We start from the raw sequence: 24,216 nt of genomic DNA, 5'->3' as shown, positions 1-24,216 counted from the left end.
TAGTGCATTTTGCTGATGTCCAAATTTCCAAGTGTTTTACTTTCTTACTGTTTTCATATCTGATATTTGTTCCAATTGGTCTATTAAATTTCTAGCGCAGTTTTTAGTTATAATCTTTGTTTTGTTTTTATTGATTTTTGATCCTGTCACCTTTCCATATTCTTCTATTTGATGTATTAATTTTGGGATGGTTTTCGTGGGTTCTTCTGTTATAAAAACCAGTAATTCTTTTCTTTCTTTCCTAATTTGCATTCCTTTAATTTATTTATCTTATCGAACTTTTATAAATAGTGTCTCAAATGTTAAAATGAATAGGATGGGATATAGGGGGCATCCCTGTCCTACCCCTTTTTCAATTTCAAATCTGACTGTTTGTTCTCCGTCTGTTCAATTAATATTCTTCAATTTTGTTTGAAATATATAGAATTAATTAATTTTACAAATTTGGGGTCAAATTTCATTCTTTCTTATTGTATCTTAATAAATCTCCAGTTTACATTGTCAAGCACTTTTTCTGCATGAAGAAGAACCAATACCATCTGCTTTCCCGGGTTGTTTTCATAGTATTCGAATGTATTGTTCTCAAGTTATTTCTGACCTGTCTTTTGGGTAAAAGCCCATTTTGGTCTTGGTGTATTATTTGATCTAAATTTTTTTTTATCCTTGTTGCAAATATTGTGATAAATATTTTGTAGTCAGCATTCAAAAGAGATATTGGTCTATAGTTTTGAATTTTTTCCTTATCTTTATCTGTCTTAGGGATCAATGTTATTAGAGCCTCAGACCATGACGGTGGCAATTTCACCTGATGAACTATTTCATTAAATATTTCTAACATATTTGTTTCCATTATATTTATTTCTTGCTTAAAGAATTCAACCGGTATACCAAACCTTCTTTTATTGTTGCTTGTAATTCAGTGATTGTTATTAGTCTATTTAAGGTTTGTTGTTCTTCAGTGAGTGGCTTCATATTTACAGATTTTATAAAGTCTCTTATTTTACCCTCTTCTACCTCTTCATGTGTGTATAATTTCTTAAAGAATTCCCATTCTATTTCCCCCCCCCCCTGTTCTTTACTGTGTTGTATGATACCCTATTTATCCTCTACTTTTCTATAATTTTCCTTTCTCAATTTGTGTGCCAACCAGTGACCGGGTTTATTTTCTTGCTCAATTTTTTTTTGCTTAGCTAATTTTATTTGTTCTGCAATTTCCTCTTGCTCAATTAAAGTAATCTTATGTCTAATATGTTGTCTCTTTTCAAGATATTTGCTTTCTGGGTCAGTTTGGCGATTGGTTTCTATTTGTTTTAATGTTTTAATTGTTCCTGTGGGGCTCTTTTTTCTTTATTTCTTTTTGCTACATATGAGATGGTCAAACGTCGAATGTTTGCTTTGCTTGTATCCCAAATTATTTGTGGTGTTGCCTCTTCTGTTTTCTTTATTTGGAAAAATATATATAATTCTTTTTCCAGCACTTGTTTATATTGTTTTTCTTTTACATTTTTTCTGTCTATAATCCATTTAATTTGTTTTTTCTTTTTTCTTCATGCTAGTGTTATGGAATTATGGATTATTAGGTTCAATCTCAATTTCTTCTACTTCATTGTTTACTGATGCTGTGTCCTGGGCCATATCTATTCTTGACCAACTATGGTGTGAGTTAGAATAGCATGTGTATTGTTGCACTGTTTTATGTTTCTCCCTCCAAACATCTTTTAAGCCTAATTCATCACACATTTCCCAGGAGGGCTTTGGCAACTTGTTTTTATTTTTCATTGATGAGAGAATTTAGATTTGGATATGAAACATAATATTTTTGGGAATGCTTTCAACATCAAAAGCAATATGATAATTTGTAAAAGGGCATTTTGCCAACAAGTTCCTCAGCTACCCAAACACAATCAACACAAATTAGAAGTGCCCCTAGATGGTGGCAAAGATAGGATCACATAGTACAAATGCCCCCAAAATTCTCCCACAGCTTCTCATCTCTTTCTTGTAAAGTGAATCACTGGACTTCTGAAGTGAATCAAACAGTCCTTAAACAAATCTGGCTTTCCTCATTAATTGTGCTTGTTGGAAACCAATTGGGAAGGTACATGCTGGTTGCCAAGTATCCAGATTTTGATCTTATGACTATGCTGCAATGGTTTTAAATTCAATGACCATTTGTAAGCTATTGCAAATTCAGTCATTAAACAAAGAGTTGTAAGTCAAGGACTATCTATACAGAGCAAATGGATTAATTCAATAACCAGACGGCACTCATCCACCCCTCGGCCTCTCCTTTGTGGGGTGCCACAGGGGTTTGTCCTCCCCCCCTACTATTTAACATTTACATGAAACCATTGGGTGAGATCATCTGACGGCATGGGTGAGGGATCATCAGTATTTTGATGATATCCAGTTATATATCTCCACCCCATGCCAATTCAGTGAAATTGTCTCTTTGTACATAGTTCATTTGTGTATAACATTTCTTTTTGACTTGATGAGAGGATGTCGGCCACGTGGAGTTTGTTGGTTTCCACTTGATGATGGTCGTGTCATGTCAGTGTCTTTGAATTCGTCATAACTTGAGATCCAGGCAAGGTAGAGGCCCTCAATTCAAATTAACAAACTCGGTCCTCAGTTGAAGTCAACCCACCCTGGATGATAACTCTACCTACCAATGAGAAGAAGTGTATCAGGTAGGACGAACCCTTCCTTTTCTTGAAACTTAAAGCCAGAGCCTAGAAATACAGTCAAAGGTCTTGTGGTGAATGGAAAACTCTTATTCATTTCTATTTACTGTGTCAAACTCAGAAGCAAGGCTGCAAGTCTTGGCTACATGCCCAAAACTGTTAAAAGTTTCCTCCCTTTCTAGGAACGGCCCCATAGAATGTGTCATTTTTAAAATCTATTTACTAGAACACAGGGTTGGTTCAGAGGCAGTTCCTAAATTGTGTAGATTCCCAAATTATTGTTACTCACAGCATCCGGAGAGTTGTGGATATAAAAAAGAACACAACCAGCCTCTTTGAGAAGAAAGAGTCTTCAAAGAGCCTCTCGTCAATTTGTTGACACGAGGGTAAGTAACTTTTCATTGATTCATGACAATTCAATAGATAAATAAATGCACACATGCCAGCCCCATTAGAGAAGCCACGGGTTTCTTATTTAGGTAAAACACCTCTGCCGTCTTTGCTGGGAAGGAGCGTGTTTCCATTCATGTTATACATCTCTCTTAAGGTGATAAACTGCTTGGAAGAACAAAGATGATTTCATGGGATTGAGGTGAATTCCACTTGGAGGACCCTGTGTTCTCCTTACATAATGCAATAGAGGAAAAACAAGAGGCAGTGAAAATATCTGAAATTTCTATTCAAGGGGCTCTGCAATTAACTGCAATCAAATCAGGCACTTCTGTTAAAAAGTCTTCACAGGTGTCTTTGATCTGGTATATTTTCTTGACTAGCAGCTGCTATATCTGGGAATTTCCCTGCCCAGAGAAGCAGAGACTGTTTTGATAGATAGAGTGAAAGCCGGATGTTCCCACTGGCCCAGCACGGTTACCTGCACTTTGTCTTTTTGATAGAGCAAAACTCCTCTTAAATAAAAAGCAAATGGAGGAAGAAAAAAAATTACAACATGAATAGTAGTTCTGGATGGGATGCAGACATGATTTGTTTGTCTATATTTTTAAAAAAGTTTTTTGTGTATGTGTATTTAGAAACCGTCCTGCCAAGACGGCTCTAAGTGTTAGGGAAGGATTGAGCAACCTCTCGCAATTCATATATGATTCAAAGATGAGACAATGTTGTTTGGTTTTTTTTGCTTCTGGAACAGAGAATAACAGGCTTGGAAAGAACCTTGGAGATCTTCTGATCTAACCCTACCATGTTCTGTAATAAAAGTTGGCACTCAGTTTGCATGATTTGGCACAGAGATATGATCAGCAACGGTATTAGGCATGAAACGGATGCCTGCCTTTATCAATAGATCTATAGCTAGTTGTGAAACACTTTGGTACAAATAATGACTTTAAACCAGGAGTGAATTCCAGCAGGTTCTGACAGGTTCTGGAGACCCTGTAGTGGAAATTTTGATTAGTTTGGATAACTTGTAACAGAAATTTTTAGTCATCTGGAAAACCGGCAAATACTCTGGCCCCAGAGCGAGGTGGGAATGGAGATTTTGCAATACCCCTCCCTCAGGAGTGGGGAGGGAATGTGGGTTTTGCAATATCCTTCCCCTGCCACAACCACCAGCCATACCTACCAAGCCACACCTGCCCACCAACCACGCCCACAGAACCAGTAGTAAAAAAAATGGATTTCACCAGTGCTAGATGAACAAAATGACAGATTGTCATAGGATGACTAACCTGGTGTCATCTAAGGTATGAAGAATAACACAAGTTCTTAAATTATTTTTTTTACTAAAAGAGGCTTACAGCATACAAATGGATGAAAAAAAAAACCAGAGGAAGGAGGACAGGCAGACAAAAGTGAGACAAAAGTGAGAAGATACAAATAGGAAAGTGAGATACATTTGCTCTCGTTTATGAATCATCTTGTTGAATGAGATATTTTTAATTAAGTTGCAAAGACAGACAAAACATACATTACATGTAACATTTAGTGGAGCAACAATCGCTCCTCTCAAAGTAGAAGTCATCTTTATATTTGTAATAAGTAAAAAAGAAAAGAAATTAACTCTATCATTGTTTATAAAATACTTAGAAATATTAATTGTAAGATAAGTAAAAACACATCTAAAACATTTAAAAATATATAGAAATTTTAAGATTGTAACTTAAAATGAACTATGAAGGAAAAAAAGAGAAATAGTAGAGGAGGAAAGAAGGAGTTTATCTTTATATTGTGAATAATCACTATCTAATACAATATAAATACTAGGTACAATTATATTTAAAGTAGTGTAAAAGTAAGGTTATCTCTGTTTCTTTCTATCCCACCAGATATATACCTTTTGCCAAACCTCATAAAATTCTGATTCTTCTTGGTTTTTCAACCTTCTCGTCATCATGTCAAGCTCAGCACATTCTAAAACTTTCTTAAATATGTCTGTTTCTTTTGGGGTCTCAAAGTCTTTCAATTTTTGAGCAAAAGCTATCCTAGCTGCTACTAAAATGTGGATTATTAGATAATATATGTCTTTTTTATATTTCTTATTTGAAATACCTAATTAAAAGAATTCTGGTGTTTTCTTAATTTCTTGCTGGGTTATTTCTTTTAGCCATTTTTCACGAGAAAGCACATACCCTTTGTGTCCTCCTTGCTGTGTCCTGGGGAATAATTTTTAGGGAATTAAGTTGGAACTTTTAGCCAACAACAAACCTTACTACGTGTTTTATTCCATTTATTCCACAAAAGATGTAAAGAAGTTTCAGGATGCTAAGAAGGATGAGAGGAAGAGAGTGCTCTTAATGCTCCCCAAAATTTGGATTTGATAACAAAGAACTCATAGAGCATAGAATAACATGGTTGGAAAGGGCCTTAGAAGCCTTCTAATCCAACCTCTGCATGTGACAGGAGATCCTAAACCATTCCAAACAAATTTCTGTCTAGTCTCTCCTTGTAGACCTCCAGTTTGGATTTCTCTTTAATAATTTTCCACCCATCATTTCTTGTCCTGTCCTCAAGTTGGTCAAGTAGGCTTATGCACCCTGTGATAGTCTCTCAAATAATGGAAGTCTGCTATGACTTCTCTTTTGTTAGACTAGACATCCCTGAATCATATGGCTTTGTATATTAGTTTAACAAACAGTTTAATAGATTAACAGAGTTGGAAGGGACCTTGTAGGTTAGTCCAACCCCCCATTCCAGCAGAAGACCTACAATAGTTCTGACAAATGGGAGAACAATCTCTTCATGAACGTTTCAAGTGAGGAAGTTCCCACAAATTCCAATGGCAACGTCATTTCCATTGGTTGATTATTCTCACTGTCAAAAAATCCCTTGTTATTTCTAGGTTGAATCTCTCCTTGATCAGTTTCTGTCCATTGTTCCTTGTCTGGCCGTCAGGTGCTCTGGAAAATAGCTTGATCCCCTCCTCTCTGTGACAACCTCTCAAACATTGGTATTGGCAAATATTGGTATAGTAGAGGCTATGAACATGTCATGAAAAAAAATCTTTGTCATTGGAGTCCATATTTATTTGAGGAGTGGAAGAAAATACTCTAATATTCTTTCCCCCCTTTCTTCATAGAATTTATAGCAATTTATAGATCTAGGAAGTCACAATGTCATACTGTTTAAGGGGTTTGTGAGTATATAAAATTATATAGCCTTACACTCTTCATTTAGGGTGACACTTTTCATTTTCCAATTCAGTTACTGAAGTTTAATATTAGAAGATACGATTTCAAAAATCGGGTTAATGTAAACAGAATGAACAGTAAAAATTTCAGAACAGGATGCCAGTACTTATGTTACAATTACATTTATAAAAAAATATAGCTAAATAGCTGCTTTTTTCTACAGCAGCTCTGACTTTCTGGATTGACATTCCTTCACTCTGTATGTTGTGCCATGTCATCAGAATGTTCTTAATTATTTAAATGCTTGCAACACACTTGCCCACATATTTTCTGGGTAAAGGCATCCTGGCCAAAAGTTGCGAAATAAATGTATTACAGTGAAAAAAACATGACTACACTTTAAAAGAAGAAATTATTGATCAAATTGTGCAACATAAAGTGTAACATAACATTCTTTCTTCCATCATTTATATTTCTAATGAAGTAATCATGGGAATGAAACACTGAGATGAGAGGCTTAAAAGAAAACAAACACAGAAAAAAAAACCCTCTAAAACTGTTTATCACAACACATTAAAGATTAAGCAAAATAATATTTTTCCCAAATCTGTTGCACTTCATTTATCATTCTGATCTGTGAATGAGATGTTCTAACCTTAACTCTAACCCTTCCCTCCCCTTTTCCTTTCCCCTTTCCTCCTGTATCGTTGTGTCTTCCAAGAGTACAGAGAGAAGTTTACAAAGGATTATATAAGCTTACTTACATAAAGATAGACACAAGAAGCAAGTATTTAAAACAATGAATTCAGAATTAAAACATACACAGTAAGAAGAAAGTAGCGTAAGTTGTATTAAATTAAAAAATACTGTTCAATGAGCATTCATGCACATGTATGCTATGTATACATATTAGAATACATATGGGAATCTTCTGCTTAAATTGACCCAGAGCAGCCTGTTAGACCCTCCTGCCATGATTCCTGAAAGAGCTCAGAGCAACATACAGGAGTCAGGTTAACAGAGAACACGCAGTTGTGGCTGAATATAATTTTTTTACAGGAGTCAAAACTCCAAGTTCAGATTTACAAGGATCACTGAGTACATTTATTCTTGCTTCACAAACTTATAAGTGTTGATTAAGACAGGAGCCATCTTCCTCCTCCTCCTTTATAACATAACACCAGGAGCAGATGTTAAAAATACAGAAAAATGTTTAACAAAATGAAAATGTATTGAGCCAATAGTTGGTGAAAGAATTGAGAAGGAGAGTTGACTAGAACTTAAAAGAAAGGCAGGGATCCAGTTTTACAACCGATGGTCCTCTGTCTTAAGTCTTCCTGTATTTTTAGGAACTGCTTAAACTTAATCATCGAACCTTGGTCAAAATTTAACTGTGCAGCCTTTCGTGTGGGTCAGAGAGGCTCACACCATTGTGGGGCTGATTGGCCCTGTAAGAAACCCCTCCCCATCTCTTTTAACAACTACTAATCGCTATCTTGGAGATTTAATCAAGTTATTTTTTAATACCGTTACACTTTTTAATCTTAAATTATTGTGATGTTGATTTTATTTCTTATATTGTGCACTGTCCAGAGCCTCTCTTTGACCGATATAAGTGGTAAATATGAAAAATACATAAATAATTTTTTTTAAAAAAATTCTATGGCAGGATCTTCATTGAAGCAGTTTTCCATAATCGTTAATTGCATCTATAATCACTAAGCATATGATAAGTAGGATAGAATAGGATAGGATAGGATAAGATAATATTCACTGTAACTGCAGAAGATGTGCTAAAGAATGCTAGAAGGACCAGTCCTTCAATATCACCCAATTCTTCGCAAAACTTACTGTTTTGGTTGTTTGATCTATTTTGTTTTTTTGTGGGAAAATGTACATAGTTCAAGCCCCGGTTTGCAAGATTTTCAGAAGTGATTTGTCCTTGCCTTCCTTTTTATAAGGATAGGTCATCCAGCTGGGTTTGTTTAATCTTGCAGTTTGAACTCTTACATTTCCATTGATTCTTGGGCTGTGGGCAAAAGCATATGTGCTACATTGAAGTAGATGTAAGGATTGGGGTGTAGGAAGTCAGCCTCCCTCCTACAAGAATAAAATATTTAAGAATTAGTCTTACTTGAACTTTTATTTTTTGCCCAGTTGAATAACTACTTCATCTTTTTAGCAAATTTCATGTGATTCCAGAAGCATATAATTTTCCTGGGTTTGGGATAATTTCCTTATTAAAGCTAATTGGTTAAGGAGACAAGAGGCTCTACAATTTCTCTTGACTGCTCATTCTACAAGCTGTCTGCCACAAATAGTTTTGGGGAAAACACTGGTCTCCTTGGTGTCTATACAGATTCTTAGTTATCCAGATTATGGCTGTCCCAAAGGTGTTTTTTTCAAGTCCATCTGCATTTAAAAGACACTCTCTTGAAGACAACAAAGTCCATATTCTCAACAGCAGGGTGGTGGTGGTGATGATGATATGACATCATCTATCTCCAATCTACCAGATTTTATCTCCAATCTACACAACCTTCTTAGAACTTGTACAACAACACATTTTAAGTAGGCTCCACACCAATTTGTACTCCTCAGGAGACCCTGATGACACAGATAAGTCTCCAGCTGGCTTTAATGACTCACTAAAAGAATGTAAATGACCAGCTGTCTGCAACAAGTATAAATCCTTCCATACCTCACCATCCAGTCAGAGCTGAAGAAGCTTCTTGGATGAGAAGTGAAATGTCTTCAAGGAAAAAACCAAAAGTTCAGTCGCCTCTTGAAAAACACTGTTGGGACTGCTCTCTTTGATAAATTTGTATCATTTGTGTCATACATGCATGTCTCTCAAACTTGATGTCTTCCCCATTTTATCTTGCAGAATTGTCGCCATGGGAAAATTCCTGTTGACCTGCTCAATTGTGATTCTCCTCATTTTGCTCCAGACGATTGTCTCCATTAGAGGAGTAAGCATCCCCTTTCGAAATGCAAATAAATTTAGCAGACCCTTTCCCCCAAATAGACCTGTTAACCCAGGTAATCTTTCACTGAAGAAGCCTGCCTACTCAAATCAGGTCAACCCTCCAAAACCACCACCTCCTCCACCTCCTCCACGGGTCAACCCTCAAAACCTAGCACATCTTCAACTATTTCCATCTGAAAAACAAGAAAATCTTCCATCATATTCGTTCAACTTCCCAAATCTACCACCTCCTCCACGGGTCAACCCTCAAAACCTAGCACATCTTCAACTATTTCCATCTGAAAAACAAGAAAATCTTCCATCATATTCGTTCAACTTCCCAAATCTACCACCTCCTCCACCGGTCAACCCTCAAAACACAGCATATGCTCCAGGATTTCCATCCATCATTGAAAAACCAGGAAATTTTCTGTCATATTTTCTCAACCTCACAAAACAACCAGCTCCTTCACTTCCTCAATGGGACTACCCTGAAAACCCAGAATATCTTCCACAACATCCGTTGATCCCTGAAAAATCAGAAGATCTTCCACCATATTCAGTCAACCTCCCAAACCTACCACCTCTTCAATGGGTCAACTCTGAAAACCCAGAATATCTTCCACAACATCTGTTCATCCATGAAAAATCAGAAGATCTTCCACCATATTCAGTCAACCTCCCAAACCTACCACCTCTTCAATGGGTCGACTCTGAAAACCCAGCATATCTCCCACCATATTCGTTGATCCCTGAAAAACCAGAAAATCCTCCACCATATTCGTTCGAGCTTCCAAAGCCACCACCTCCTCTAGAATATCCATTCATCCCTGAAATACCAGGAATTCTTCCATAATATTTGGTCAACCCCCCAAACCCACCGCTTCCTCCACCATATTCAGTCAACCCTCAAAACCCAGCATATCCTCCCAGAAAAACCAGGAAATCTTCCATCATATTCGGTCAAACCCCCAAACCCACCACATCCATCATGATATCCAGAGAACCCTAAAAATCCTGGGTCTTTCTCACATCAATCATATGATCCCCAAAATCCTCACTGGGGACAGTATAATCCCAAATCTTGGAAACCTAAACTGCCCAAGTTGAAGAATTTGAATGGAGCAGCAATTGAATGGGCAGAAGCTGTTGGAGGCTCCATTCTGGAACATGCCATGTCTAATCACCATTTTCAATTGAACAACCCGAATGAGGAGTGGTGGTGGTCCCAAAATCGCCATCGTTATTCTGAGCACATTTACTATCCCCAGTACATCCAGCCTGTTCCACAAGACATCTTTGTGAGAGACTGTGTGAACATCACAATGAAAGAATACCTTGAACCCACTGGAAATACAACAAAGGACGAGATGGAAGCCACTGTGTTGAAGCATGTGGTGACAGAAATTTTAATCAAGCAGTATCATACTTTCTCCAGTTCTTCAGAAGGAGGCAGTTCTAGACCTGATGATGGCAACCCAGTGGACTCAAAGCCAAAGGGCGATGAAGTGAACATTTGATGGCAAGCATGGTTTACAGCATTGCAAACTTGGTGCTGAAAAACCATGCATCTGGATGGACTGCAATGTTGAGCTGAACACTTTTTTGAAACTGTGATATACCGACATTAGAGTGTTTCCTACTGGTTCCTATCTCGAAGTGGTGAAAAGCTGAATTATCACTTTTTAGCAATTGTGGAGAGGGATGGAGGGGGGGCTGATGGAAGTTGAGGGTTGTAGAAAGAAGACTGGAAATCACTGGTAGTCCTGGAGTTGCTGGGACTCCTGCTTGATAAACTGCTTTAGTGCCTCCTTTGTTTCAATTGTCATCCCTATCCTTCAATATGAGTGAGAGGTTTTGTCCAGTCATTAGTAATTTGTAGACTGAGAATATTGTTTGAAAGCCACATGGTTCCATGTTGTTTTCCATTCTTTGTTTTCCTTAACCTCTAAAAGGTTATTGAATACCTAAGTGGGTTTAAACCAGAGGTCTTCAAACTTGGCAACTTTAAGACTCATGGTCTTCAACTCTCAGAATTCTACAATCAGCTTAGCTGGCTGAGGAATTCTGGGAATTGAAGTCCACAAATCTTAAAATTGTCAAGTTTGGGAAGCCCTGGTTTAAACTCTAAATTGTCTACATAGATTCTCAATATCCATGTCATAGTTGGTTGTCCCAAGGTGCTTTCTCCCCTCAAAAGGCAACTGGACTTTTTTTTTTGTTTGAAAACATTTTAGTTCTAATCTAAGGAGGTCCTTGGATGAGAAGCAAAATGTTTTCAAAGAAAAAACCCAAGAAAATCTAGTTGCCTTTTGGAAAAAAAGCACCTTTGAGTTTAAATTCTAATACTATCTTTAATATTCTTTTCTGCCATGCATGGGTGTTCATATTTTATGCACATGCATCCAGTGTGCTAGAAACTTCTGTGCATGCACAGAAGCAAAAAATAGCTTCTGCCTTGTGCACAAGTGAAAAACAAGATGATGCCACTATGCGCCACTGAGAGACCTGATTCAGGGGCGGGTGTTTCTAGCCGTCCATTGCTGGTTTGGTGAGCAGTGGGAAATTCCTGCTTCTAGTTCTATACAACTAATCTGAACCGGAAGTAACAAACATACTTATACATTTTATATAAAATATATCAGTAACAAACATACTTATACATTTTTATCCAATCAGTCATAATTGAACATCCTATTTTGCACCTATTTTATGCTGTTATTTATCAGTCTGTTTTCTTCATTTCTTTATACTCCCCTCCCTCTATCTCCATCTCCTCATCTACCTTCTTACTCCTTCTCTCCCTCTTCCTACTTCCCTCCACTCCTCTTCTCCCTTCACCTTTCTACTTCCTCTTTCTCCCTTTTCCCCTTTCCCTGAGTGATTCTTATCCTAATTCATCTTATAGTTAACAGACTGATAACATATTCCTGCACATCTTTAAGCTATCGCTATCTCTTCAAAAATCATAATTTTTATATCATTTCTATTCATTTATCTCTTTATTCTAGGTATATACTGTTGGTCTAATGATGCCTCCTTAAAATCTAATTTTGTCACCTGGGTCTCACACCATTTATTCTCCATTTTCTTCTTTTTTATTCATTCTGATTTAATTTCTATATATATTCATTTATACTCATTTTCTAGTTCTCAAGTTTACCCATACATTATAAAATTCTGTGTCTTCCTTATCTTTAATTTTCATTGTCAGTCTATTCATCTGTGCACAGTCCAAAAATTTCTTGAGTACTTCTCCTTCAGATGGGATTTTGGCTGCTTTCTATTTTTATGCAAATGCAATTGTAGCTGCTGTCACCACATGCACGATTAAGTATGTATCTTCTTTATTAAATTTCTCATTTGTTATCTAAGGAATGCTGATTACGCTGACTTTGGCGCCTTTGCTGGACATTGTTTATGTTTAGCTCTGAAGAGAAAAATAAATCTTTTTTCCTTGCTATTTTAAAATCTGCTTTTCATTATGTGTGTTTATCAATAAAGAGTTTGATTTTGTCATAAAATAATGGATTTTTGGGTCAGTGGGTTCACTCTGAGGGCCGTGCACAGAACACAGATTATTCATTCCACTTAATAACAAAGCTGGACCCATTTGGATCCAGAATCTTGGATTTTATATACACAAGTAATATACTTGTATTGCTAGGAATAATTTAACATAGTACAAATGTTTATTTCTCATATTTTTTAACTTTATATCAAACATTTAATTAAAAAAAATTGCAAATACAAATGAAGCCCATGCATAGTTACAGAGTTACAAAGTATCCCAATGACAACTGATATGTCACTTCAAAATCCAACATTCCCAATTTAGTTTTTTTTTAAAAGAACAATGTTTAAAGCTGGCCTTTAATCGCCTGATATACTCAGTAGGTGAAGACCATATATTACTATATTTTTACTGTACTTACAATTTTATATCTGGTACAAACACAGTGTCAATCATCAAATCAATTGAAATACACCATACTTTTTTTAAAAGTACCCTTTATAACCACTGTCAGCTGAAAGCATTAAGACATACAAAATTATTATAGCCCAAAGCACAATTTTCAATTAGGTCTTAAAATTAAATGACTATGGCATCTTCAAACTTCAAGCTGAATTCCAGTAGTTAGTGTGTTTCTAGTAGGGGTGAATTCCCAAACCAGATCAGTCGGTGCTGGTCTATGGGTGCTGCCATATTTTTTAAATGGTTTTTTTTTATTTTTTTCCTTCTGCGCATGTGCAGAAACTGGATTGCCATTTTGTTTTCGGTGGGGATTCAAAAATTTTAGGGGGCGGGGTTTTGCACTGTGCATGCGTATCCACATAGCGGGGGAGGAAGTGAACTGGAAGTGAGGTAAGTTAAAACCCACCTCTGGTTTCTACCAGTAATATTTCTCAGCTTTGCTGAATACAATGAAGAAATAAAAAACACAAACATTTGGTAAAATATTTGATTTTAAAAACAACAAGAAGGCCATGTCAGCTTTTGCATCCTAAACCTCAAGGGACTAAATAAAACAGTAAGAAAGTAAAGCAAAGTTTGGGAAGAGTAAAGTGTTTGTAGCAATCTTGTTTAAAGAATAATTCTAACATAGTGCCTCAGTAGGCCAAATCTGGTTCAGCAAAATCAGTTCCCAATCTCAACATTAGGCTCTTGATATCAAAGTTCATTAGATGACCATCCATGAATTTCTTATTCTGGCCCGTAGTTGAAGACAAAGGGGATCAATCCCTCTTGCTTAATAGACTGGAGAACCATTTGACCAGAATGATATAAGGCCATCATGGTGAACCTATGGCACGTGTGCCACAACTGGCACACAGAGCCCTTTCTGCAGGCATGTGAGCTGCTGGCCACATCAGCTCTATTCTGCATAGACTCACTCATGCCTCCCACCAGACAGATGATTTTTGGGATGGGGAGCATGAGTGACGTATGCACGGGGGGTAAGGGGGAGCACAGAAGTAGGAGGTTTTGGTCCCAGGTGGCTACAGGTATTTCAGTTAGTTTTAATCAAAATGCAGTTAAAATGCTACACAAGGTATCGAGAATGTATAAACACACATACAACAGGAACAGGAAGTGTCTCACAGGAGCAAATGGAGGTAAATCCTAGAGAGACAGGAAATACATCACCAAAAAATGGAGATAAATGCCAAAGAGAAATAAAGCTGCAGACAAGACTGACATAACACCTATAATAGTAGAGAGGCCTGCTAAGTACAAAACCTATGGCCTGTTTTTGGTCCCAGGCGCTATGCTAGGCCCCAAACGGGGAGCAGGGGAAGTCAAGTGTATGTGTATGTGATTTGTGCATGCATGGGGGTGCATTATGGGTGTTAGCATATGCACACGCTCTTGCATATGCATGTGCATGCACATGCCTTTGGCACATGACAAGAAAAATGTTAGTAATCCCTTGACTAGATGACCAACAAGATCTTTTCCAACTCTGTTAGTCTGTAAGGTCTGAGTTAGTCTCATCTTAGGCACAAAGCCAGGTTGATGACCTTGGACCAGTCATAGTCTCTCAACCTCCGGAAAGAGGCAATGGCAAACCACTGCTGAAAAACCTGCACAAGAAAACTCCTGTTGCCAGGATTAAAAAAAAAGCACCCTCTGCCCAGAGACACAATGATGGATGGTGCCACTTCCTGCTGTAGAAAGTTAGCACCTACCCGACTCCTAGAGCAGTGTTTCCCAACCTTTTTGGAGCCGCGGCACATTTTTCATCATTTATTTATTATTTATTTATTATTTAGATTTGTATGCCGCCCCTCTCCGTAGACTCAGGGCTCATGGCCCGTTTTTGGTCCCGGGAAGTGTGCTAAGCCCAAAATGGGGAGCAGGGGAAGTTGCATACGCATGCACAGGGGTTCGGGGGTATTGTGCAGACAGAATAGCACACCCTAGTGCTGGCAAAGCATGCTAGATATATGTGACATTCTGTATTAAGCTCTCTGGCCTTGTCTACGTGACATTCCATAAATGCACATTAAAAGAAAATATCTAAAGAAAAAAATACCCAAAAATGCTTTCCAATAACAATCGGGGGGGGGGGGGGGAAGCCGAATAGCATCTCAAAATATTGCCAAATTAACCAAATTATTAAACCTAATTAAAAATAATTCCTTTATAAAGGAATTATGAAAGGAAAAAGTAAAAGACATAAAATTAAAGGTAAACAAAAAAGAATTTTAAAAAGGGAAATTGTGAAAAAATAGAGAAAACCCAAGTAGTGAGAAAAAGAAGAAAAAAGAAGACCAAACACAAAAGGGAAGAAAGAGAAAGAAAAGGGATCTTTCCTCTTCTTCTTACCAACAACCCAAATAAATCAACATAACACCATCAAAACATACAAAACTTTAAGGTTCAGCCATGTAGCACTAAAATCCTCCAACCCACTCTAAGCCTAAAGACCTAGATCTTGCAACAAATAAATTCTTCCTAACCTTCTGCATTGTCTATAATCTGTGACATCATCTTACCCTACTCTAATTTTATCGCTGGGTATCCAGCAGAATCCTCATGCCCTATTTCTAAATATACTGCTGCATACCCAGTGGAATCATCATGTCCTATTCTAAATGTATCACTGTAAACCCAGTATAATCCACATGCCCTATTTCTTAGAAAAAAGAGAACAACAAAAAAAGAAAAAAGAAAAAAATCCTGTTAACCCATTGGAATCAACTTCTAGGAAAGTTGCTGCATACCCAGCTGAATCTTATGCCCTACTCTAATTTTATCGCTGCATACCCAGCAGTATCATCATGTCCTACTCTAAATATATTGAACCCAATGGATAAAAAAAGAAATTCTTCTTCCTTAGTCGAAGTTAAATTATAATCTTACATAAAATAATAATATCCTCATAGTACATCTTTTTAAATTAAAGTTTGTATCTTCTATTATTCCATAAGTTCTATTTTCAATGGTTACCACTGAGATAGTTTCTCTTTTTTTAAAAGAAGCATAATCAAAGAAAATCTTCCTTAACTTCAGTTTTCATAATTCTTGTAGTTCTAATTCAATACATTCAGTATCATACTCCAGTTTCTGTATATTTATGTATCATAATTCAGTTCATTACTCATCCTCGATTAATTCCATTATTAATTCATAATCCTTAGTTCTTCCCTATTTAATATTCATAATAAGATCTTATTAACAGTGCCTTTCATTCCAGTTAATATCCTCTTTAATTTCCCCCCAGCGCTACCTCTAGACCGCCCCTGTCCTAATAAATAAAACAGTAAAATTATACACTTCATTAATATTAATCATCCCTTAAAAATCATAAGCCATTTTCAATTTTATTTTTCCATTCTTTCCCTATTTCAAAATTTATATTTAAAAGTTTACCCAAAAAGTAATTTTAGAAATAGAAAAATATCTCAATTGAACATTATATGCAAAATATGTAACTTTTTTCACTTTAAGTAATTCCCTTTTCATTAAAGAATTTTAACTCCAACCCGAAATCCATTCCCTTTGACATTATAATTTTTTTGTAGTTAAAACCAATTAAAAATTAAATTAATTATCATCTTTACCTCATTGCCTCTTTATATGATTACATCTTTTTATACATTTTTAATTCAATGAAAACAAGCCTGTAAAATTTTAGAGCTAGGAAAAAATTTGTGACATTCTGTGTTAAGCTCTCTGGCCTGTATAATTCTTGTCTTCGTGACATTCCATACATCCCACCTGCTTCCTTATCAGTTGCAAACAGCTCTGGAGGAGACCTCCATAAAGCATGTAGGCAATGCTTTAAGCTACAACATCAATTGATCGTTCACTGTCCACGAGGCAAACATGAGGCAAACCATGCTTTAAAATATCCAATAAGATCCAATGAGATGTAACCTGATGACTAATGCTACTGAGGACAATAAAAGGGGTTGCAAGGCCTTGTCCAGGACAGGATTGCCTTCCCCAGAAGATGATTCTTGCCTCCTTCCTCACTTAATGACAACATCTGGTGACCCCAACGTGATCCCTGCCCCCCACCCCAATTCGGCTGGAATAGCCTTCAGGTGCACCCTCAGCAAAATATTGCTCCCACGTGACTATGGGGTTGGGATTGTCAGCTGAGTAGAAGGATCATGCAAAACAGCTGTACAAAATATTGGAAAATGCTTCTCTCATCACGAAGGGAAATGAGGCAGAAGTAAGTTTATGTGAATTAGAAGATTTGGTGGCATAAATTACCTATCAATGTGTTTGGTTTCCAAAGGCTGGTACTTTGGATCTAAAAGTTTGGGTCAGAATATGAATAGACCTTTACACACATGGAAGCACATCAATCCATCTTTTATTGCTATTGCAAAAATGCAAGAAAGCTATAGAAAGCCTGGAGAGAAAAAAAACCAAGGCATCCTCTCAACTCATTTCTTCGCTTCCCGAGGAAAATTTATCTTTTTTCCTTCCCCGCCCTTTCAGCTAACTTTGCGTGCTACTAACTTGCTGGTAGGATTTAGCTCCCAAACTAATTTTAATTCAGAAGTGGATGCAGTTTGCACAGGATTTCAAGAGGAACAGCAAAAAGCAAATCTCACATGAGAAAACCCTAGCATAAATTTTCCTCTTCCTTTCATACCAAATTTCCAAATACCATTACATGAATCTTTTCTAGTGGTATAAAATACTGGTCTGATTCAAAAAGTGCAAAAGTGAGAATTAGAAAAAGATCAGCATTTTTTTCTTGATCAAGAAAATGCTGAAACTTCCATTGATGCAGTTAATCATATGTAAATGTTTCTTCTGAAAATAACTTTAGGGAATTTCAAAAATTTCTTTCTTCACAAAGAGTCTCCAGGAAGCCAGACTTCGATGTCGATTGTATTAATTTATGTTTTATCTTGTAGATATTCCTTACTGAGTTAATTTAAAGCCATCATTTTCTTTAATGCTAAAAGTCTTACTCAAGTCTTGTATTTCTCTATGAAAAGCATAAAAAGCTTAAGACAATGTGTGACACTTTTAATTTTTATAGAGATTTATCTATATTATCATTGTTGCTATTATTTATACATTTATACATTGCATTGTGCAAAGGATTTTACTTAAATATTTGTCTTATTACATTTTTTAACCGATCCTCTTTTCTTTTGGACCCAAACATTTATTTTGGTTGTGCATTTCCTCTCTCTCAACCAACATTGGAACCTATTTTAACATTTGTAATATTTTGACTTAATATTGTTAATTTGTCCATTTTTGGATAAGATGTTATTTTTCTATCAAGTTTTCTTCATTTGGCATATTTTTACTTCTCCATTGTTTTACAGAAGTAAATCTCTCTGCTGATATTACATGTAAGATTAAATATGTTTGACATTTTTCATATTTTCATATTTTGTATATTTTCATATTTTCCATATTTTCACATTTTTCATATTTTCATAATTTTTATATTTTCATTATTTCCATATGTTTCATATGTTTCATATTTTTCATACGCTATTCCTAATAAGAAAAATTTTAGAGTTTTGTCAATTTTTTTAAAAAAATATTTTGGACTATATTCCAGAATATAGTCCAAAAATATTTTGGACTATATTCCAGCCTGCGGCCCCACGTCATCCCCGGGGGCCGCAGTGACATTGTTGGAGTGCGCTGTGCACTCATTGGCCGGGCGAGGGTGAGGCAGCCCTATAAAAGGGGCTGCCTCGTGGCGCAGTTTCTCTCGCCCGGCATTGTGAGACAGCCCTGCAGCCCCCCGGAGTCAGCGGTGCGGCGCGAGGCGAGGCCCGAAGGCCGAAGTGGACATCGGAAAAGGCTGCTGGCACTCGGAGTCTGCTCGGGCCGGCGGCGAGCGGAGAATCAGCTGTTTGTCGGGCAGATTGGGTTTGGCTTTGAGCGTGGGCCGGTGCAATGGCACGGGGCAGCAGGGCACGGTCGGGATCCCGGCGGCGGGCAGCGGGGGGGCAGGCCGACGATCAGGGCACCCCCCATTGAGCCCCGCCATACGGGACGGAAGAGGGCCCCCAAAAGGACATGGGGGGAGGCCCCTGGGGCTGGCAAGACCAGAAAGCCGGGGGGAGAGGGAAGCTCCAGGGGGGAGGAAGGCAGCAGGGGGCGGGCGGCAAGGCGCCAGGGGCTGACCCTGAGGGCAGCAGGCCGCCGCCAGGGGAGGGCCCCAGCTCGGGGGCCACGTGGTGGAAGGACTGAGGCCTCTGATCCTGGGGAGGGGAACCCCAGCCCAGCAGTAATTAGTGGGTCAGATGAGGGGTCCCTTGCGGCAAGGACAACTAGGAGGGAGGGTGCAGGGGATGATTCTGTGTCTGTCTCCTCACACCTTCTTTCTGCCTTGCTCGAGAAACTGGATGAGGGGCCGAGGAAGAGGGGTAGGCCCCGGCACGAGGGCGCCAGGGGTGCCACGAGCGCGGAGGGGACCCGGAGCTCCTCGGACTCGGCGGAAAGGTCCCAGAGGGTGAGATCCGACCGGCGCGCTAAGAAAAAGCGCAAGAGGAGGCGGGGAAGCAGGGCTGCTTCCTGCTCGGAGGATGCTGATGACGACTCTTCACATTGGGGTGAGTGCCCTGTGCCTAAGCATCGGTGGTCCCGGCCACGGGGGCCATGAGGCAGGCTACAGGCGGTTAAACACAATACACATAAGTCACACAGAACATGGCGTTCGCGCACGGCAGCCCAGGTGTGGGGGAGGGGCCGCAATCGTGGGGTGACAAAGCGGGGCAGAAAGAGAAGGGACACATCGAGGGATAGCTCGGAGTCCACAACAACGGAGTCCACTGACCCCTACGAGGGCGACAGTGACAACCCCTTTGCACCCGGCCTCCCTGACACTCCGCTGAGCATGCATATGTCGCAGGCCCTTAAGCGGAATATTTGGCGCGGGGCCTATGTGGATATATTCAACATTTTGTTACCCGAGAAATCCAAGAAGGATAAGGACAAGGACGGTAAGAAGGGGTCTGATGAGGCAAAGGACACCAAAATGGATAAGGGGATATTAGCGTGGGTCTACGCCTTCCTGGTGTATCATTCAGTGGTTGTTGAGGATGATGTGCACAAGACCCACGAGCTTATCCTATATATGAATATGATCTTAATGGCGTATCAGGAGTTTGGGGGTGAGGCTTGGAAGCAGTACGATGAAACGTTTCGGAGATTTGCCGCACACAATAGGCACTGGCCTTGGGACATGAGGCACAACGACCTGTGGCTTCAAGCCACGCAGCAAGCAGCTACCCCGGCTAGCGGGTGGACACCTACCGGCCACCTGCTGCTGACCCAAGGAAAGGAAGCCACCCTCCCCCGCCCCGGGGTGGGTTCGGGGACCCAGGCCTCTGCACAGCGTAGTGGGGCGGGTTCGTCCTTTCGGATCCCGCCGTACTGTTACGAGTACGGTGCCAGGGGAGCCTGTTCCAGGCCAGTTTGCCGCTTTCGCCACGCCTGCGCTTTGTGCAATGGCAGGCACCCAACATCAGCCTGCTACAGGGGCAGGGGGGGAGGCAGCAATAAGGTGGCAGGGGGCCCTTCCAAGCCCCAGGCAGGAGGAGCTCAGGGTAAGGGGACCAACCCCCGTTAGGTTGGACAGGTTGAGAGACAGGCTTACCGGCTATCGACGTAGGAAGGGTGCCGAGTTTTTTTTTTTTTTAAATCTCTTTATTAATTTTTCTTATGTCATTCCCATCACATATTATTTTGAATTACAGATTATACATATTCTCAGTTAACATTCTGACAGTAAGTTTTGACCGGTTTCCTTTCATTATATACATTGTATTTTATATTTTTAAATTCTAAAATCTATTACGTTCATTAATTATACACGGTAACTGTAGGTCGTTTCAATTGTACTGTTGTTTCATATTATGTTGCTTTTATGTTCTCTTTTGAACCCATTCGTGCCATTTTTGCCATGTTCTTTTTGATTCTATTAATTTATTTCCCTTAATTGAGTTCGTGAATTCGTCCATCTCTACACATGCATATATCTTATCTATAATTAAATCTTCCGTTGGTATCTGATCACTTTTCCAGAGTTGTGCTATCGCAATTCTCGTGGCGGTGTTAATATGTGTTGTGAGGAGCATTGTTTGTTTTGAATAATGTTTTCTCCAAACTCCTAAAAGCATAGCTTCCGGTGTGAGTTCTATTTCCTCTTTCGTAATCTCTGTGAGCCAAGTATGAGTTATTGTCCAAATTTTTTGTATCATGGGGCAGGACCACCACATATGGAAAAACGTACCTCTTTCCTTTTTACACTTCCAACACGAGTCTGATAATGTTGGGTGGATCTTTGCTAATCTCGCCGGTGGGAGGTACCATCTGTAGAATAATTTGTAATAGTTTTCCTTATATGCTGCCGAAAGGGTTATTTTGGATATTGTGGTCCATGTTCTTTCCCAGTAGGCAATATGGATGGCGTGTTGCAGATTTTTTTCCCACGCTATCATTGGTGTTTTGGTCGTATTTTTTATTCTTTCCTGTTCTAAAAGTATTTGGTAGTTAAGTGGGTACTCCAGGCGGGGGGGGGGAGTGATAGACCACCCCGATGTCAGAGCTTCCCAGGTGGACTTATATAGGCAGGACGGGGTACATTTGACAGATAAGGGGAACGACAAATTTATAGCGGACCTGCAGAGGTGCCTGCACATTCATGTGCAGGGGGGGGAGCAGGGGGAATAAATTATAATTTCACCCCCTGCTGTGGCCGATTGGGGGCGGAAATGGGCGTAAGCAGCAACTGTGTGATCTCCTTTAGGGGCACCTCTACTGAGGTGAGGGGGATCTCCTTCTCGGATTACAGGGCTCGACCGGCCTGGGTTCGGTGAGGGGGGTTGCTCCTGTGGCTCGCTGCATGGATATTATCAGAGACCAGTGGCGAGCCATCCCACACACCGTGGGGGCGTGGCAAGGGGCAGGGCGCAGGTGTAATTTTACCATGACCCTGCACCCAGGCAAGGAGCTTTCGCCCTAGAAGTTGCTCAGTTGAGTTTTGTTGGAAAGTTAACTCCGCCCCCATTTGATTTAAGCACCACTGCAGGTCACGTGGGCTTATTTGGTTAAATAGTTAATTCAAGTTGGTTTAATAAAAGTGACCCTATTTATACCCATACCTTGTGTCCGACTGTTACTCCGCCTGCGCCTCAATGCCACCGGCGACTCACCAGCCGGCTGGGATTTGCGGTGCGGTTGGGGTAAGGAGGCCGCCATTTTGTGGGCGGAGCCTGTGGCCCCACGTCATCCCCGGGGGCCGCAGTGACGTTGTTGGAGTGCGCTGTGCACTCATTGGCCGGGCGAGAGGGAGGCAGCCCTATAAAAGGGGCTGCCTCGTGGCGCAGTTTCTCTCGCCCGGCATTGTGAGACACCCGCCCACCCTCCCTCTGCTACAGGGTGCATATGATGGGTCGCCCTCGGTGGGGCCGAGTAGGAATTTTTTGCAACCACAGTAAATTGGCCGAGCTCTGGTTGTTTTTTCGCCTGCTCTACTCTGTACGTGGGAGTGTGGTTACGGGGTGGACTCACCGACGAGTGCCCCCCCCCTCAAGGTCACTGGGGGAGGGTCGGCCGATTGGGGGCGGAAATGGGCGTAAGCAGCAACTGTGTGATCTCCTTTAGGGGCACCTCTACTGAGGTGAGGGGGATCTCCTTCTCGGATTACAGGGCTCGACCGGCCTGGGTTCGGTGAGGGGGGTTGCTCCTGTGGCTCACTGCATGGATATTATCAGAGACCAGTGGCGAGCCATCCCACACACCGTGGGGGCGTGGCAAGGGGCAGGGCGCAGGTGTAATTTTACCATGACCCTGCACTCAGGCAAGGAGCTTTCGCCCTAGAAGTTGCTCAGTTGAGTTTTGTTGGAAAGTTAACTCCGCCCCCATTTGATTTAAGCACCACTGCAGGTCACGTGGGCTTATTTGTTTAAATAGTTAATTCAAGTTGGTTTAATAAAAGTGACCCTATTTATACCCATACCTTGTGTCCGACTGTTACTCCGCCTGCGCCGCAAATTAATTAAAAGTAGATTATACATCTTATTTTTTCTTATCTATCCATTTATAAACTTTGTTCCATGTTTCATAAAACTTAGTATCTTCTTGATCATTTAAACGTCTTGTCATCATATCCATTTCAGCGCAATCTAATATTTTTGCTATAACTTCCTCTTCTTTGGGGATTTCCTCCCCCTTCCAGTTCTGCCCATAAATAATGGAACAAATGATGTCTAACAATCCGATAACTTCTAATTCTCTGCCTTCTCCATGAGAATGGCTCTAGACTTTTTGTGGATCAAACAATTTGTTCCGATACCTTTTATTGTTATTGTCCTTTTAACCTGCTGTTATTGTGTTCATTGCCAACCAAAATTTGGCTTCCATATTTCGGCTCCAAAAGCATCCATCTTGGAAAGAGGTGTTGTATCCTTATAAATTACTTAAAACAATAAAAAAGAAAGGGGGAGACAGAATAGCACACCCTAGTGCTGGCAAACCATGCTAGATATATGTGACATTCTGTGTTAAGCTCTCTGGCCTGCATAATCCAGTCCATAGTCTCTCAACCTCAACGTCTGAAAAACCTGCACAAGAAAACTCCTATTGCCAGGAATAAAAAAGAGGCCTCTCCTAAAAGACACAATGATGCATGGCATCACTTCCTGCTGTAAGAAGTTAGCACCTACCCGACTCCTAGAGGAATGAAACATTTTAGGAAATATTAGAAAGGTAGAATATATTTCCCTGGCTGAGAAATAATGATCCTGTGCCTCCTGCTTCCCCCCCAGCCAAAAATACAAAGGCGGTCTGCCGGCAGTTTCAGCCTCCCTTTGCTCTACGCTGCTCCGCCCTGCCTGTCATCCTGGCTCGTGGGCGGCGACAGACCGTCTTTGTGTGTTTTGCTTGGGGGGGGGAGCAGGAGGACCTTTCTGACTCCCTCCCCCCAGCGCCGGACCTCCTGACCTCCCTCCCAGACAAAAAGACAAAGCCGGCGGC

General features: G+C 39.9%; 1 protein-coding gene across 1 annotated transcript; it reads left to right on the top strand.

The window, feature by feature from the left end:
* The first annotated feature begins 2,921 nt into the window (after window positions 1–2,921).
* On the top strand, window positions 2,922–12,707 carry LOC139155796 (uncharacterized). The gene is made up of 2 exons (XM_070731076.1): window positions 2,922–3,073; window positions 9,156–12,707. Exon 2 carries the CDS (start codon window positions 9,166–9,168, stop codon window positions 10,090–10,092), a length of 927 nt encoding a protein of 308 aa, XP_070587177.1. The 5' UTR covers window positions 2,922–3,073; window positions 9,156–9,165; the 3' UTR covers window positions 10,093–12,707.
* Window positions 12,708–24,216: the final 11,509 nt, after the last annotated feature.

The sequence above is a fragment of the Erythrolamprus reginae genome, unplaced genomic scaffold, assembly GCF_031021105.1.
Source record: "Erythrolamprus reginae isolate rEryReg1 unplaced genomic scaffold, rEryReg1.hap1 H_60, whole genome shotgun sequence".
Lineage (NCBI taxonomy): Eukaryota > Metazoa > Chordata > Lepidosauria > Squamata > Dipsadidae > Erythrolamprus > Erythrolamprus reginae.
The sequence above is the reverse complement of the archived record's forward strand: the minus strand, read 5'-3'. Positions and strand labels throughout refer to the sequence as shown.